Source organism: Tachyglossus aculeatus, chromosome 20 (assembly GCF_015852505.1).
Source record: "Tachyglossus aculeatus isolate mTacAcu1 chromosome 20, mTacAcu1.pri, whole genome shotgun sequence".
In the NCBI taxonomy this organism is placed as follows: domain Eukaryota; kingdom Metazoa; phylum Chordata; class Mammalia; order Monotremata; family Tachyglossidae; genus Tachyglossus; species Tachyglossus aculeatus.
The window spans coordinates 11079133-11095389 of record NC_052085.1 but is presented as its reverse complement, the minus strand read 5'-3'; the positions used below and the strand labels follow the sequence as shown (position 1 = coordinate 11095389).

Genomic DNA, 16257 nt, shown 5'->3' with positions numbered 1-16257 from the left:
CCCCTGGCCGGGCCCACCACGGGCCCTCACGGTCCGGCCGCGGGAGCGTCCAGCAGGGGGCGCTCCCGTGTCCGCCCGCCCCACCGTCCGTGTCAATAAAGTTATTGAAATTGAGGGGGCGTCGGGGCAGGGCGGCTTCCGGCGGAAGCGGCGCCGCCCCGAGGCCGGCGGGGGAAGCGCTTCCGGGGCGGAGCGGAGCGGAGAAGATGGCGGCGGCGGCGGCTGTCGTCCCTGAGGCGATGGCGGCGGCGAGGGAGCCGCCGTGGCAGTGGGATCGGAGGCCCGGGCTGGGCCTCACCGACAGGCAGGCGGGCTCCGTGCTGGAGCTGAAGGCCGCCGCAGACCACCCGCCCGTGCCGCCTGAGGTGAGACGGGGACCCGGACCTCCGGCCCCTCACCACCCGCCACGTCCGCGGGACACGCCCCCTTGGGCCGCCACACACACCCCCCCCCCCCCCCCACGCCCGACACCTACTGCTAATAATTATCGTAGTCATCATCATCATAATAGTAATGTGACTTTGGACAACTCGCTTCACTTCTCTGGGCCTCAGTCCCCTCATCTGCTTGGCTGGCTGGCTGTCTCCCCCTTCTAATCATTCATTCAGTCAGTCGGTCAGTCGTATTTACTGAGCGCTGACTGTTTGCAGACTAATAATAATAATTATGATGATGGCATTTGGTAACCGCTTACTATGGGCAAAGCCATCATAATCATAATAGTAATGTGACTTTGGACAACTCGCTTCCCTTCTCTGGGCCTCAGTCCCCTCATCTGTTTGGCTGTCTGTCTCCCCCTTCTAATAATCATTCATTCATTCATTCATTCGGTCGTATTTACTGAGCGCCGACTGTGTGCAGAGCACTGGACGAATGATAATAATTATGATGATGGCATTTGTTAATGGCTTACTATGGGCAAAGCCATCATAATCATAATAGTAATGTGACTTTGGACAACTCGCTTCCCTTCTCTGGGCCTCAGTCCCCTCATCTGTTTGGCTGTCTGTCTCCCCCTTCTAATAATCATTCATTCGGTCGTATTTACTGAGCGCTGACTGTGTGCAGAGCACTGGACGAATGATAATAATTATGATGATGGCATTTGTTAATGGCTTACTATGGGCAAAGCCATCATAATCATAATAGTAATGTGACTTTGGACAACTCGCTTCCCTTCTCTGGGCCTCAGTCCCCTCATCTGTTTGGCTGTCTGTCTCCCCCTTCTAATAATCATTCATTCATTCATTCATTCAGTCGTATTTACTGAGCGCCGACTGTGTGCAGAGCACTGGACGAATGATAATAATTATGATGATGGCATTTGTTAATGGCTTACTATGTGCAAAGCCATCATAATCATAATAGTAATGTGACTTTGGACAACTCGCTTCCCTTCTCTGGGCCTCAGTCCCCTCATCTGTTTGGCTGTCTGTCTCCCCCTTCTAATAATCATTCATTCATTCATTCGGTCGTATTTACTGAGCGCCGACTGTGTGCAGAGCACTGGACGAATGATAATAATTATGATGATGGCATTTGTTAATGGCTTACTATGGGCAAAGCCATCATAATCATAATAGTAATGTGACTTTGGACAACTCGCTTCCCTTCTCTGGGCCTCAGCCCCCTCATCTGCTTGGCTGGCTGTCTCCCCCTTCTAATAATCATTCATTCATTCATTCGGTCGTATTTATTGAGCGCTGACTGTGTGCAGAGTACTGGACTAATAATAGTAATTATAATGATGGCATCTGTTAATCGCTTACTATGTGCAAAGCCATCATAATCATAATAATAATAATAGTAATGTGACTTTGGACAACTTGCTTCACTTCCCTGGGCCTCAGTCCCCTCATCTGTTTGGCTGTCTGTCTCCCCCTTGTAATAATCATTCATTCATTCAGTCGTATTTATTGAGCGCTGACTGTGTGCAGAGCAGTGGACTAATAATAATAATTATGATGATGGCATTTGTTAATCGCTTACTATGTGCAAAGCCATCGTAATCATAATAATAATAGTAATGTGACTTTGGACAACTCGCTTCACTTCTCTGGGCCTCAGTCCCCTCATCTGCTTGGCTGTCTGCCTCCCCCTTCTAATAATCATTCATTCATTCAGTCGTATTTATTGAGCGCTGACTGTGTGCAGAGTACTGGACTAATAATAGTAATTATAATGATGGCATCTGTTAATCGCTTACTATGTGTAAAGCCATCATAATCATAATAATAATAATAGTAATGTGACTTTGGACAACTTGCTTCACTTCCCTGGGCCTCAGTCCCCTCATCTGTTTGGCTGTCTGTCTCCCCCTTGTAATCATCATTCATTCATTCAGTCGTATTTATTGAGCGCTGACTGTGTGCAGAGCAGTGGACTAATAATAATAATTATGACGATGGCATTTGTTAATCGCTTACTATGTGCAAAGCCATCGTAATCATAATAATAATAGTAATGTGACTTTGGACAACTCGCTTCACTTCTCTGGGCCTCAGTCCCCTCATCTGTTTGGCTGTCTGCCTCCCCCTTCTAATAATCATTCATTCATTCATTCAGTAGTACTTATTGAGCGCTGACTGTGTGCAGAGCACTGGACTAATAATAATAATAACGATGGCATTTGTTAATTGCTTACTATGTGCAAAGCACTGTTGTAAGCGCAGGGGAGGTTACAAGGTGATCAAGTTGTCCCATGTGGGGCTCACAGTCTACATCCCCATTTTTACAGCTGAGGGAACTGAGGCTCAGAGAAGTGAAGTGACTTGCCCGAGGTCACACAGCAGACTTGCGGCTGAGCGGGATTCGAACCCATGACCTCTGACTCCAAAGCCCGGGCTCTTTCCACTGAGCCACGCTGCTTCTAAGCGCTTGGGAAGTACAAGTTGGCATTCATTCATTCATTCAGTTGTATTTATTGAGCACCGACTGTGTGCAGAGCACTGGAGTAAGCGCTTGGGAGGTACAAGTTGGCATTCATTCAATCGTATTTATTGAGCGCCGACTGTGCAGAGCACTGGACTAAGCGCTTGGGAAGTACAGGTTGGCATTCATTCATTCACTCAGTCATATTTATTGAGTGCTTACTGTGTGCAGAGCACTGTACTAAGCGCTTGGGAAGTACAATAATAATAATAATAGTAATGTCATTTATTAAGCACTTACTGTGTGCAGTCTTTTAGACTGTGAGCCCACTCTTTTAGGCTGTGAGCCCACTGTTGGGTAGGGACTGTCTGTATATGTTGCCAACGTGTACTTCCCAAGCGCTTAGTACAGTGCTCTGCGCACAGTAAGCGCTCAGTAAATATGATTGATTGATTGATTGCAAAGCACTGTTCTAAGCACTGGGAAGGTTACAAGGTGATCAGGTTGTCCCACGGGGGCCTCACAAGTCTTCATCCCCATTTTCCAGATGAGGTAACTAAGGCCCAGAGAAGTGAAGTGACTTGCCCAAAGTCACGCAGCTGGCAATTGGCAGAGGCAGGATTTGAACCCATGCCCTCTGACTCCAAGGCCCGGGCTCTTTTCACTGAGCCACGCTGCTTCTAGACTGTGAGCCCGCTGTTGGGTAGGGACCGTCTCTAGATGTTGCCAACTTGTCCTTCCCAAGCGCTTAGTCCAGTGCTCTGCACACAGCCAGCGCTCAATCAATACAATTGAATGAATGAATCAATCAATAAAATGGGGATGAAGACTGGGAGCCCCCATGTGGTACAACCTCACCGTTCATTCATTCAGTCGTATTTATTGAGCGCTTACTGTGTGCAGAGCACTGGACTAAGTGCTCGGGAAATACAAGTTGGCAACCTCATCACCTTGTAACCTCCCCGGTGCTTAGAACAGTGCTTGGCACACAGTAAGCGCTTAATAATAATAATAATAATAATAATGGCATTTATTAAGCGCTTACTATATGCCAAGCACTGTTCTAAGCACTGGGGAGGTGACAAGGTGATCAGGTGATGATGATGATGATGATGGCATTTAATAAGCGCTTACTATATGCCAAGCACTGTTCTAAGCACTGGGGAGGTGACAAGGTGATCAGGTTGTCCCACACGGGGCTCACAGTCTTGATCCCCATTTTACAGAAGAGGGAACAGAGGCCCAGAGAAGTTAAGTGACTTGCCCAAGGTCACCCAGCTGCCAATTGGCGGAGCCGGGATTTGAACCCATGACCTCTGACTCCAAGCCCGGGCTCTTTCCACTGAGCCACGCTGCTTCTCCAATGGCCCCCCTTTTCCTCTCCCCCCCGCTGCCCTATCTCCTTTCCTTCCCCCCAGCACTTATATATAATAATGATGGTATTTGTTAAGCGCTTACTGTGTGCAAAGCACTGTTTTAAGCGCCGGGGAGGTTACGAGGTGATCAGGCTGTCCCAAGGGGGGCTCACAGACTTCATCCCCATTTTACAGGTGAGGCCACCGAGGCACAGAGAAGTCAATTGACTTGCCCAAAGTCACACAGCTGACAATTCGCAGAGCCGGGATTTGAACCCGTAACCTCTGACTCCAAAGCCCGGGCTCTTTCCACTGAGCCGCGCTGTTTCTCACATTGAATGCATGAATGAATCTACCCCAGTGCTTACAACAGGGTTTGGCACATAGGACGTGCTTAATAAATACCATTATTGGTGGGGTTATCAAGTCCCTTCACTTCTCTGGGCCTCAGTTCCCTCATCTGGAACATGGGGATGTGGGCTGTGAGCCCTGCGTGGGACAACCTGATTAGCTTGTCCCTACATCAGCGCTTAGAACAGGGCTTGGAATCTGTAAAATGGGGGTTAAGACTTGTAAATCCCGAGTGGGACAGGGACGGTGTCCAATCAAATTATCTTGTATCTACCCCAGCACTTAGAACAGTGCCTGGAGCATAATAAGCTCATAACAAATACCATCATCAACATCATTAAGTCACTTCACTTCTCTGTGCCTCAGTTCCCTTATCAATAAAATGGGAATTGAGTCCCTGAGCCCCACTCGGAACAGGGATTGTGTCGGTTTCAATTTGTTTGTCTCCACCCTAGCGCTTAGTACGGGGCCTGGCACATAGTAAGCGCTTAAGAAATACCACAATTATTATTATTATGTGCTTCCTATATGTAAATGCAGGGGTAGGTACAAGTTAATCAGGTCGGACAGAGTCCCTCTCCCACGTGGAACTCACAGTCGGAGGGAGAACAGGAGTGTTGACTCCCCCATTCTACAGTTGACAAAACTGAGACCCAAAGAAATTCAGTGATTTGCCCAAGGTCACTCGGCAGGCTAGTGGTAAAGTCAGGATTGGAACCCAGGTCCACCGAGTCCCAGGCCCATGTTCTTTCCACCAGGCCACACTTCTCCCCAAAGGGCTTAGAAGATTAACGGAAGGTCTTTTCTGCCGGAAAGCCTGGTGAATTAAATAATGCAGAAGTCCATTGCAATTTCCTTTCGGGGTTCTGGAGAGGGAAGGAGAGAAAAGACTAAAGCATGAGAAATTTCAGTTAATTGGAGGGTGAGCTCTCTGGGCTGCAGCCTGTGAGCTTCATGTCAGTAGTCTCCTTTGTATTAGAATCAGTTTGATATTTTCTCATATCACGCAGCAATAAAAGATGATCCGGTCAGTAAACCATTAGATAACATTGCTTTCCCTTTTAGTGGCTCTGGGTAATAGCAAACTCATTTACTTCCACTCATTTCCGTGCTGGTTAAACAGTGTCTTTGCAGAGACAGTTTTATGACACGTGTTAAGCGTAAAGTACTGGAATACCTTCTCGCCCAGCCCCCAGATCTGAGGAAGGTGACTTTACCAGTAAGATTCCTATCTTGGAAACTAGGGTTGGGATCATTTTACTACTTTAGGGATTTGGGATTGAGGTTATTGGCCTATTGACCAAAAATTTCACTCCGTTCGTGACGCGGTGGCGGAGGAGTTTAAAAACGCTCTCCTCTTCCTCTGCCAAGGCAAGGTGTTCTGGGCTAAGCGGGTGGATTTTCTACCCACTGGCTTGAGGAATGAGAAAAGCAGGCAAGCATTTGTCTACATCTCTGATTGCATCCCATCACCTAAGGGTAAAAACATTGTGTCCTCACTTTCTTGCGTCCCATACTAACTGCGTGCCACCACGGTTTACATTTATATTAACATAAGCCCGGTTCTTGTTGCTACGGAACTGCCGTAGCCTTGGTTTTACTTCTTCCAACTTTTTTTCTTCAGGAGGTTGGGAGCACGTATTCTCATTACTCTCCCAGCTGGTTCTCTTACCTTTTTCCCCTCCTGAAATGCTCAGTACAGAAAGCCAGCCTGGAGCGAGTAGGTTGCAGAAGCTTAAGGGGAAGTTTGGGAGATTCTTCTACTGCGAATAATAATAATAACATCATTTGTTAAGTGTTTACCTGGTGTCAAGCGCTCTTCTAAGTGCCGGGGTAAATACAAGGAAAGCAGGTTGGCCTCAACCCATGTCCCACGTAATCTAAGTAGGAGGGAGAACAGGTATTGAATCCTCATTTTACAGATGAGGAAACTGAGGCCCAGAACAGGTAAGCACTTTGCCCGTGGTCACACAGCAGAGAAGTGGTGGAAGATTGAGTAGAGCCCAGGTTCTGTGGCTCCCAAGCCCAAGTTATTTCCACAATGCCACACTGCTTCTCTAGTGAGATGAGCACCGACTCCTGTCCATTTTCCCGGTTTAGCCCTCTTATGACCTCTTAATATGATTATTAATGATTGTGCCTTGGGGGCCCTACTTCCATAGTAATGGGTTACACTTGGTAAGATGCTTTGGAGTTGAATTTTGATTAAAAGTCTACACTTTAATCATGAGATTTTCATTTCTGTACAGAATCACGCTTCCCTTTCTCTTCCCTGAATTTCAGCCATAGTTACGGTTTAATGGACTTTATTTGATTTGATTTTTCCCATAACCTTCTTGGTGAATCTGCCTGATAAAAAGGTTTTCATTCTTTATTATTTAAGCTACCTGTCAGCACTACTGGGGAACAAGGAAATACTCCCCTGAAAACCTCACAGAGCTTCTTGAAAACTAATTTTTAGATTTTTATTTTACTGTACTTTCTCCTCTGGAATCGGATTTTTTTTTTTTCCAAGTACACTTGGCTTTGTATGCTCTGTTTTTGGTAACAGAACCACAGGATGGATAACAGTGTCCATTACTGTCTTTGCCAAGTCCAGTTAATGCTGAAACTAATTTCTCCAGTTTGGGCATGTAAACTTGGAAAGATATTTCACAGACTCAGCCTGTGGCCTGCCTATGCAAAATATGTGCCACGGGTCAAGGTTTATAGGAGCTCATTCATTCCCTTCCCCATGACTAACGGCGGAACTTTTTTTTTTTTGGAGTGAATAAATACTTCTACTCTTTGGCATGACTAAGTTAGTGGGGGAGTTTTCCACTTTTAGTAGAAAAGATTATTTAAATACAAAGTATTTGAAGATATTAGACTCGTCTGTTTACATAAATGATAGGCTTCTCATTCTTTCTTCCTTTCCAGCTTAGTGGTTTGCATTTCACTAGCACCTCGTCGTCCTGACTGATCGATCGGTCAATCTGTCTGTGTCCAACCTGGTTATATTGCATCAACCCAGCATTTAGTACAGTGCTTGGCTTGTAGTAAACACTCAACAAATACCCATTTTTTAAGAATCAGTGGTATTTATTGAGCACTTATTGTTTGCAGAGCACTGTACTAGATGCATGGGAGAGTACAGTGTCACAGAGTTGGTAGACTCGTTCCCTCCGTACAAGGAGCTTAAGGTGTAGCGGATGTTGTCTGAAGTCTGTTGTTGGTGTATGTGTGTTTGCATATGCCCGTATCCCTGTTTGTGATGTCTCTGCATAAATATATTTCTTTGCGTCTGTGAACTTGTGTGTGACTCTCCATGTATGGGGGAAGGAGCCATACACACACATAACTGTGAGTCTGCCTGGATGGTTGTTTGAAGTTGTAACTGAGTGTGTGTGTGTTGGAGGATTTGTTTGCATAACTATATAGTGAGGGTGTGGGGAGCAGGACTGTGTAAATGGGTAATCGACGGTTTTCAGGTGCCTAGTACAGTACTTCTCAAGTGCTTATTGCAGTTCTCTGGACACAGTAAAGTGCTCAGTAAATATCATTAATTGGTCGACTGGGTACCCGTAGGTCTGTCTCAGAAGTGTAGGGATAAAGGCGTATAGTGAATTTATAAGGGTCCTTGTGTGGGGGATAGGGAAAAGAGAGTGAGAGAGTGTGCGGAGTGTCGGGGGGAGACTGAGAGAGTGAGTGAGTTTGCAGGAGGAAAGGTATGGATGGATGTGTGCACTGGGAGATGAGAGAGAGAAATCTGGTGCAGAGTCACAGTTTGGGCGTTGGGTTTTAATCATGAAAAAGCTTTTTCATGACCTGTAAAAATCCCGAGACATAATGACCCCCCAAAAAGTTGGTGAAACCCCCATGTGGCTTCCCTGTCGCAGCTCCCTATTGAAGACTTGTGCAGTCTGACGTCCCAGTCGCTGTCTGTTTCCCTGACGTCAGTGGTGCCAGAATCCACAGAAGACATCCTCCTGAAGGGCTTTACCGCCTTGGGCATGGAAGAGGAAAAAATCGAAACGGCCCAGCAGGTACACGGCCTGGGATCTCTTGTTGGTGTGTCCTGGGAAGGATGTGTGGCTTCTCAAGGTGGAACTTAGGGCTTTGCGACCATGCTGTTTAAAAGTCTTAAATACTCTCTGTGAACTCTTGGTTCTGAGCCAGGGATAACTATTCTTTCTAATTTTGTGAAAACTGCTTCTAAGCACTGAATTCTAGCGTCAGGATTCTCTGTCCAAATTAATCACGATAGTATATAGGGCCTAAACATATACCTCAGTCAATCAGAGGTATTTATTGAGTGTTTACTGGGTGCAGGGCACTGTAATAAGCACTCGGGGACGTACAGTAGAATAGAGTTGGTAGACTCATTCTTTGCCCACAACGTGTTTACACTCTAGTGGGTATTGAGGATATTAAAGAATCATTTTAACTCTTCTTGGCTATCTTTCCAAGGATCATTTTAGCTCTACTTGGCTATCATTTGAAAGCAATACCTTTTCCCTGGCCCTTTCTTTAATCCTGTAATTACAATTATCCAGATTTGCATTAGCAATGTTTATTTACCATCATCTGTCGCTCTTGGGCTTTACATGATACTCTCCTGAACATAGCTTTAGATATAAGCCTTTCTTTTCGATTAACTGTTAGGCGCTTTGGCCCTCATCATTTTTTCCCTTGGTCAAGCTCTTGCTGTTTCTGAACTCCTGTCTAATCGTATCATTTCAGTTCTTCTCATGGTTTGCCCAGCTACAGACGCAGATGGATCAAGACGAGGGCGTTAAGTACAGGTACGTGACTGTCTTCTAACTCGTTCTAAATCGTAGCCTACAACATCTTTCCATAAGGTAAGACTTGATCTTGACACAAAAATCGCAAAGTATAGAAGAATTATTTTCATTAATGATCGCTGTGTTTTTCGTCAGTTGCGTCCCATATTGAGAAGCAGCGTGGCTCAGTGGAAAGAGCCCGGGCTTTGGAGTCAGAGGTCATGGGTTCAAATCCCGGCTCCAATTGACAGCTGTGTGACTTTGGGCAAGTCACTTAACTTCTCTGTGCCTCAGTTACCTAATCTGTAAAATGGGGATTAAGACTGTGAGCCCCCCCGTGGGACAACCTGATCACCTTGTAACCTCCCCAGCACCTAGAACAGTGCTTTGCACATAGTAAGTGCTTAATAAATGCTATTATTATTATTATATGTTTTGCCAATTCTGTTTTCACTATAAACCCTAAGAAATAAGATAGACTGACATTTTGGCTTAAATATTGAACATTTGATGGTCATTTGTCTCCTTGGAACCCAGTAAGTATGAGTTTCCAAAGATTTGGGAGAATTTCAAGAGAAACTCTTTTCGTTCTGTTTCGATCGAAGGTGAATACTGAGCATCTACTGGGTGCAGAGCTTTGTTGTAAACAGTTGGGAGAGAAAATAGAGTTAGGAGGCACGATCCCTACCCTCGAAGAGTTTGTACACTTATCCTGTTTTGTACAGAATTGTCACAGCTCCTAGTGAAATGTGGGTGCATAATAAATGGCTACGCTTTGTTGGCCAAATGCCACCAATGTGTGCGTTCATCCTATGCAGTGTGGGGGCTATTTTATTAGGGCTTCAAAAATCAAATTTTTGTTTCTTTAAAGGCCCAAAAGGTAAAGTCATTGGGTTTAGACTTCCTTAGGTAGGTTGTATATAAGTCCTGTGCTTTAAAGGCCCAAAAGCTAAAGTCTTCGGGTTTAGACTTCTTAGGTAGGTTGTATTTAAATCCCGGGCTCAGTTCTGTGTTATACTAGGTGCCTTGCCCTAGCATTTCAGACTAGAGTGATTCAGACACTGTATGCCAAAGCCCCTGAGATTTTACAAATAAACAAACCTTAAGGAAAAGTCTCGGGGAAGCATGGAAGTTTTGCCACTTGTCGACGGTTGCAAGAAGGTCATTCCCGGCCATTCCCTGTGGGTTCTTTTCTCTAGACAGATGAGGGATTACTTGTCCGGATTTCAGGAGCAGTGCGACGCTATACTGAACGACGTGAACAGCGCTCTGCAGCATCTCGAGTCACTGCAGAAACAGTATCTCTTTGTGTCCACGAAGACGGGAACTCTGCACGAAGCCTGTGAGCAGCTCCTGAAAGAGCAGGTATAGCCCGGACAGAGATAGAGTCCAGAGGTTCTGTTGCCCACTGGCCTCGTTCAAAGGGTAGATGAAATCTTTTAAACTAAATTTGCCGAGCCCCTTTAACTTCTGGACAGGTATCGTGCAAAATGTCCGCCGACAGCTTTCCCTCATACCTAGCTGGTGGGCTGAAATGTTTTCAGCGGGCTGTTCTGTGCTCTTTTTAGAGAGAAAGGAACGTGTTTAGTGTCCTTGATTGGCAGGAAGAATTCAGTCTGGGGTGATGACTTTTGTGAACTGAAATACTGGGAGCTCTTATCAAAAGGTCAATGCTTCAATCTCTCTAGGTTCTAGTCAAACAAGTATCTTAGAGATGAATTTTCCTTTTGTTAGAGAAATTTAGGACTTCTTGCGGAAAGACTAGATGTAATTGGTTGTATAGCTTAGCTTGTGATCCCGAGCTTTCCGTCTAGGATAAATTGAGCTAACTAGTAAATTCAAAGAGCACAGGGATTCAAAATGTGGACACTCGGTATGTTCTCGTGAAGTGGACGGACACTTGATGTGAATCGGGAGTGTCTGAGTGAAGTGACGTTGTTTTTCTCAATTTTCCTCCACAGTCAGAACTCGTTGACTTGGCTGAAAATATTCAACAGAAGCTTTCGTATTTTAACGAACTGGAAAATATCAATACAGTACGTACTAAATACTATAGTAAATTTCCCTCATTGTAAGTGCAGTTGAGTGACGCTTTAAGCCATCTCCTTGACATTTTGTAGCTGATGACTATTGTAAATCTCCTCTGTAACTACTAGAAAAAGGGCAGGATTGGCGCCTCATGAACAATAATGTAATTCCACCCCAGGTGCAGAGTGTGCACAACAGTTTCAGTTCTTCCGGAAGGGTTGCATTTTTGCAAAACGTCGTGTTAAGAAAACAGTGGGCTGCCGCAGTTTTCAACTGTTTCGATGCGTTCCCCCATGCGCCTTTTATTCTATCAGGGCGACCTACTGAGCCCACATGGGTACACGGCGTCGGAAAGACGTTCCCTAATTTCCTAATTGCCTCCTAGCCAAAATACAAATGAAATCGCCACAGCCTAATTTTTCGAGCAGTAAAAGGGAATGAAATCAGTCATCTCCACTCTGTACCTCTGCACTCATTACTAGTCCTGGTTGAGCTATATTTCCAGTCCAGGTATAATGTTTTTATAGCTCATTCAAAGCGGGTAACACAGTAGTAATTTTACCAATATGTTATTTAGCACTTTTTTCCAGGTTATCGTTCTCACGTAGCCCCCAGTGATGCATATCTGTTTCTCTTTAAAGAAACTGAATTCCCCTACGTTGTCCGTGAACAGTGAAGGATTTATTCCCATGCTGGCTAAACTAGATGATTGTATCACATATATTTCATCTCATGTAAGTTTTCTTGTATTTAACAAAATTTTCTTTGGCATTATTTTGTAATTTCTTATTCTCTGAATATTTGTCATTTTATGTTGTTTGGGAAGGGGCAAAAGTTACTTTTGTGGCCTAAAATCAGCACCATATTATTAAGAGCCTGTTTTTCCATGAACCCAGCAGCTGGGGAGAAGAGATAATGAAGTAAATATGGCTAATAAACTGAATATAAGGAGACACAAACACAAGGAATGTGTACATTGGCTACTCTGCTTTTTACATTTTATTGAAAGTTTTCTTTGCTGAATTTTGTTTCCACTCTCTTACCTCATTCTAAAAGCTTCTCCGTTCTTTTCAGCCTAATTTTAAAGACTATCCCGCATATTTACTAAAGTTTAAACAATGCCAGTCTAAAGCTGTGCATCTGATGAAGACATACACTGTGAACACACTACAGAACCTCACCAGTCAGTTAATAAAAAGGGTGAGTAGTGACTTTTGCAGCTGGTTATGGCGTTTTAACTGTGACCCTAGCCTGAATTTAATATCCTGTAATTGTTTTTCACAGTTTGAGGGGCTTTTAGCAGTGGTGGATAAAAGGCAAAAGTTGTGTCTGATACAGTTAATTGAAAGTGCTCAGTTCCTTCATTTGCGCAAATGGCCTAACGGAAAGAACATGGGCGCTAATCCTGTCTCTGCCAATTGCTTGCTCTGTGACCTTGGGCAATTCACATTGCTTCTCTGTGCCTCAGTTTCCTCAACTGTAAAATGGGGGTTAAATCCTACTCCTGCCTCCTAAGACCGAGCCCCGCGTGGGACAGGGACTATGTCCTGATAAACTCGTACCTACCCCAGTGCTTAGACCAGTGCTTGACATCTATAAAAAAAAGAAAAAGAAAAGGTGGGAAAAGAGCCAGAAGAGGTAGTTTAGGTGAGTGCTTGTGGCGAATTCACTAAAACGGTTGAGGCTTGGCGCTGAAGCAGTTTTTGACTAGCAAAATGAATTCTGTCATCCACAAAATCTCTATTTACATGAGGCTGTATATCCTCAACGTGGATTGCTAATCAGCAGGGCCCTCATATCTCGGGAGCTCTTTTGCAAATAATCCATGGTGAAGTTGTAGAAACACAATCTTTTTCTTAATTTTTGAACTCTCTTGCTCTGCTTTAAAGCCTGTTAAAATTCCAGTTGGATTTCTGAACAGTTTTAGACAACTTCACCTGGCAGCGCAATGGAAGTAGGCCAACCTGCCTTTTGATAGTCCAACATTGTCAGGTTGTGAGAAGGAACTTCCCCGGGTGATCTAGAGGTCAGTTTTGGCTGAAAGAGATCAGTACCCCCTGGAATGAGAAGAGAGATTTAACTTTAGGCCATTTCCATAGTATCCTACTGGTTTTTAAGTTTCGTTTTGTGTATTTGTCTTTGCTTTTATGTCGTTTTAGTAGTTTTTGTTTCATTGGGTATCTGTCGTCAGTCCCTCCCTCCTCACCGTATAGTCTTGGATTTGTGAGACCCTTGAAGGTTAGGGACCTTGTCTGATTCCCTTCCCAACCATGTCTTCTTTCCTAGCGTTTAGCCCAGTGCTGTAGTTACAGTAAGAGCTTCATTCAAATTCTACTGCAGGGAGAAATACAGCATGATGAACTGAAACACCATCTTGGCTTTGGGAGGCTTGAGTCTAATGAGAGAGGAAGAAAGCTAATGCTTCAAAGTCCTTGTTCATTAAAACTGAGATAAAGTATAAGATCGGAGTCCACCTACACGGTTCCACTGAAAAGCAAACCGTCCACTTAACCACGATGATGCACCTCACCTTCACTGAACAAAATACTCCCTCATTAATGAGCCTCCCTCTGTTCCCTCTCTTTTCCTCTCTTCAGGATCCTTCCTCTGTGCCGAATTCAGACAATGCCTTCACGCTCTTTTATGTAAAATTCCGAGCCGCCGCTCCCAAAGTCCAAGTAAGTCTGCCAACAACCGGAAAATATTGGACTGTCGTGGAATTCTTCCCAAATGTATTGCTAATGTTCATTAGGAATACCACCAGAGTTATTTAATGGAGCAGAGGTGATTCACTTGTAAATTAGTCCTCTTAAAATAGGAGTTTATCTGGTCACAAGTGGCTCCGGCATTTTATAATAATTAATAATAATAATAATTATAATTGTGGGGTGATTTTAAGCACTTACTGTGGGCCAGGGACTGTACTAAGCGCTGGGGAGGGATACATGCAAATCAGGTTGGACACAGTCCCTGTCCCATGTAGGGCTTACAATGTTTGTTTTCCTCTTTTTCTCTCAATTCTAGACTCTTATTGAACAAATAGAGCAGCGATCGGAGAAAATACCAGAGTGAGTAAGAAACACTTTGAGAGTCAAAGCACCTGCCCGTCAGGAAATGCGACTTTTAAAAACACAGATATTTCGGTCTTATTTGAGGGGTTGGACATGCTATTCCATTGCGGAGAATTCTCCCAATTGTTTACATTCTGTTCTGGTTCCCTTCCAGATACCAACAGTTGCTAAGTGAAATCCATCAGTGTTACCTTGATCAAAGGGAACTTCTCCTGGGCCCTAGCATTGCTAGTACTGTAGCAGAGCTAACCAGCCAGAACAACAGAGATCATTGTGCATTGGTAAATTTCTGTATTTATGTACACCTTTAGACCTACTTCTGAGCTGTGGTACAAAAAGATATATCTAGGGAGGTCAATTTGGATGTAAGTGAAAATGGAGGGGGGAAAAAAGAAAAACACTTTTTAACCAAGGAATGTTTTCCCAGATTCTCCTTTAGCTGTAAAAACTACTCTACGTGGTAATCAGTTTTTTCCCAAAAACTAAACCCTAAAGAAGAAGTCCCATCACCCCGGAAGAGTAGATCAGAGTAAAAATTGCTGGCTAACAATGCCAAAAAGAGATTGTTTTTTGTTTTTTTGTTGAACTTTGCTGAGTTTTTCTGGCTTTTACTCTTTGGCTGTTTCCAGTGAAGATGCTCTAAAAATTTTGTTTATGATTTTGGCCTTTTGTCGATTGCAGGTTCGCAGTGGCTGTGCCTTTATGGTTCATGTGTGCCAGGATGAACACCAGCTTTACAATGAGTTTTTCACAAAACCGACTTCAAAACTGGAGTAGGTGATAATGGGCTAATAAGCGAACTGATAGCCACAGCAGTGTTATTGTGGATATCCCGTGCTAACTCTACTTTGTTTTTACTTCCTGTTGTTGTCAACTTATTTTAGGGAGATCCGAAACCCTTTTCCTGTAGAGATTAGTATCAGTTAATATGCCTAAAAGGTGGGATCTATCGTGAATTCTTTTTGTTCCGTACCTTAGGATACCAGTACAAAGAAGTTAATTGTTGGTATTATTCATTCATTCAGTCGTATTTATTGAGCGAGCACTGTACTAAGTGCTTGGGAAGTATTCTTTGTAAAGGGGAAAAAGGAAAACATTAGTAATTTCAGGCCAATTTGTGTACCGTCAATAACTGGAGAGTACCAGTGACCACGTAGAAGAGTTTAAGGTGTTGGGAAGCAGCAGGCATGGCTTTGGGAAGAGCCGGTTGGTCATGGCCAGCTTTATCTCTCCCGAAGTAGAATGAGAGACCGTGTAGATGAGATAGTAGCAAGAGATGAGTGCACCTTTCTTTCCCTATTAAGACTTTTGAGACATTGATAAGCTGAGAAAGTCTTGGCCCTAGTCCTGCTAGATGGGAACAGCCCAAAAGATGGAATGGACCGATGACCTGGTAGCCTAAACTGGAGGGATGGAGTGCGCGGCATTGTAGGCGTTGTTCCTCGGAGACTGGTTCTGGAACTGGTTTTGAATGGAACTTCATTGATGGCCTGGAAGAGGGAGTCGAGAACGCGCTCATCAGATGAACAGTTGATGTTAAAATGGGAAGGATTCCTAACCCTTTGAGAGTCAGAAATAGGAGTCAGAGCAGTTTGGACCAAAGCCAGGCCGGATACCAAAGGAACAGGCGCGAAGTGGGGCAGTTAGGGATGAAAAATAAGGCAGAAGCAGGAGAGGCAGCGGGGAGGAGGGATGGTTTCTTAAGTACAAGTTCAGCAGAAAGACTTGGGAGCCATTGATGACCAGAAGCTTTGTGAGAATCATCCTTTTACGAAAAAGGACAATGTGTATTGCGAAGCATTTTTTCTACTGTAGTTT

General features: G+C 44.3%; 1 protein-coding gene across 2 annotated transcripts in view; it reads left to right on the top strand.

Moving 5' to 3' along the window:
• The first annotated feature begins 206 nt into the window (after positions 1-206).
• Positions 207-16257, top strand: part of COG3 (component of oligomeric golgi complex 3) — a 38856-nt gene continuing 22805 nt past the window's right edge. Inside the window, exons 1-11 of one of the 2 annotated variants that reach the window (XM_038761500.1) lie at positions 207-365; positions 8456-8602; positions 9300-9361; positions 10540-10705; positions 11302-11376; positions 12010-12102; positions 12443-12568; positions 13966-14046; positions 14393-14436; positions 14594-14720; positions 15121-15212. In XM_038761500.1, coding sequence (XP_038617428.1) covers positions 207-365; positions 8456-8602; positions 9300-9361; positions 10540-10705; positions 11302-11376; positions 12010-12102; positions 12443-12568; positions 13966-14046; positions 14393-14436; positions 14594-14720; positions 15121-15212 — 1172 coding nt within the window. Of the gene's footprint in view, positions 366-8455; positions 8603-9299; positions 9362-10539; positions 10706-11301; positions 11377-12009; positions 12103-12442; positions 12569-13965; positions 14047-14392; positions 14437-14593; positions 14721-15120; positions 15213-16257 lie in introns of those variants that run through there. The other variant, XM_038761501.1, reaches the window with a different exon arrangement.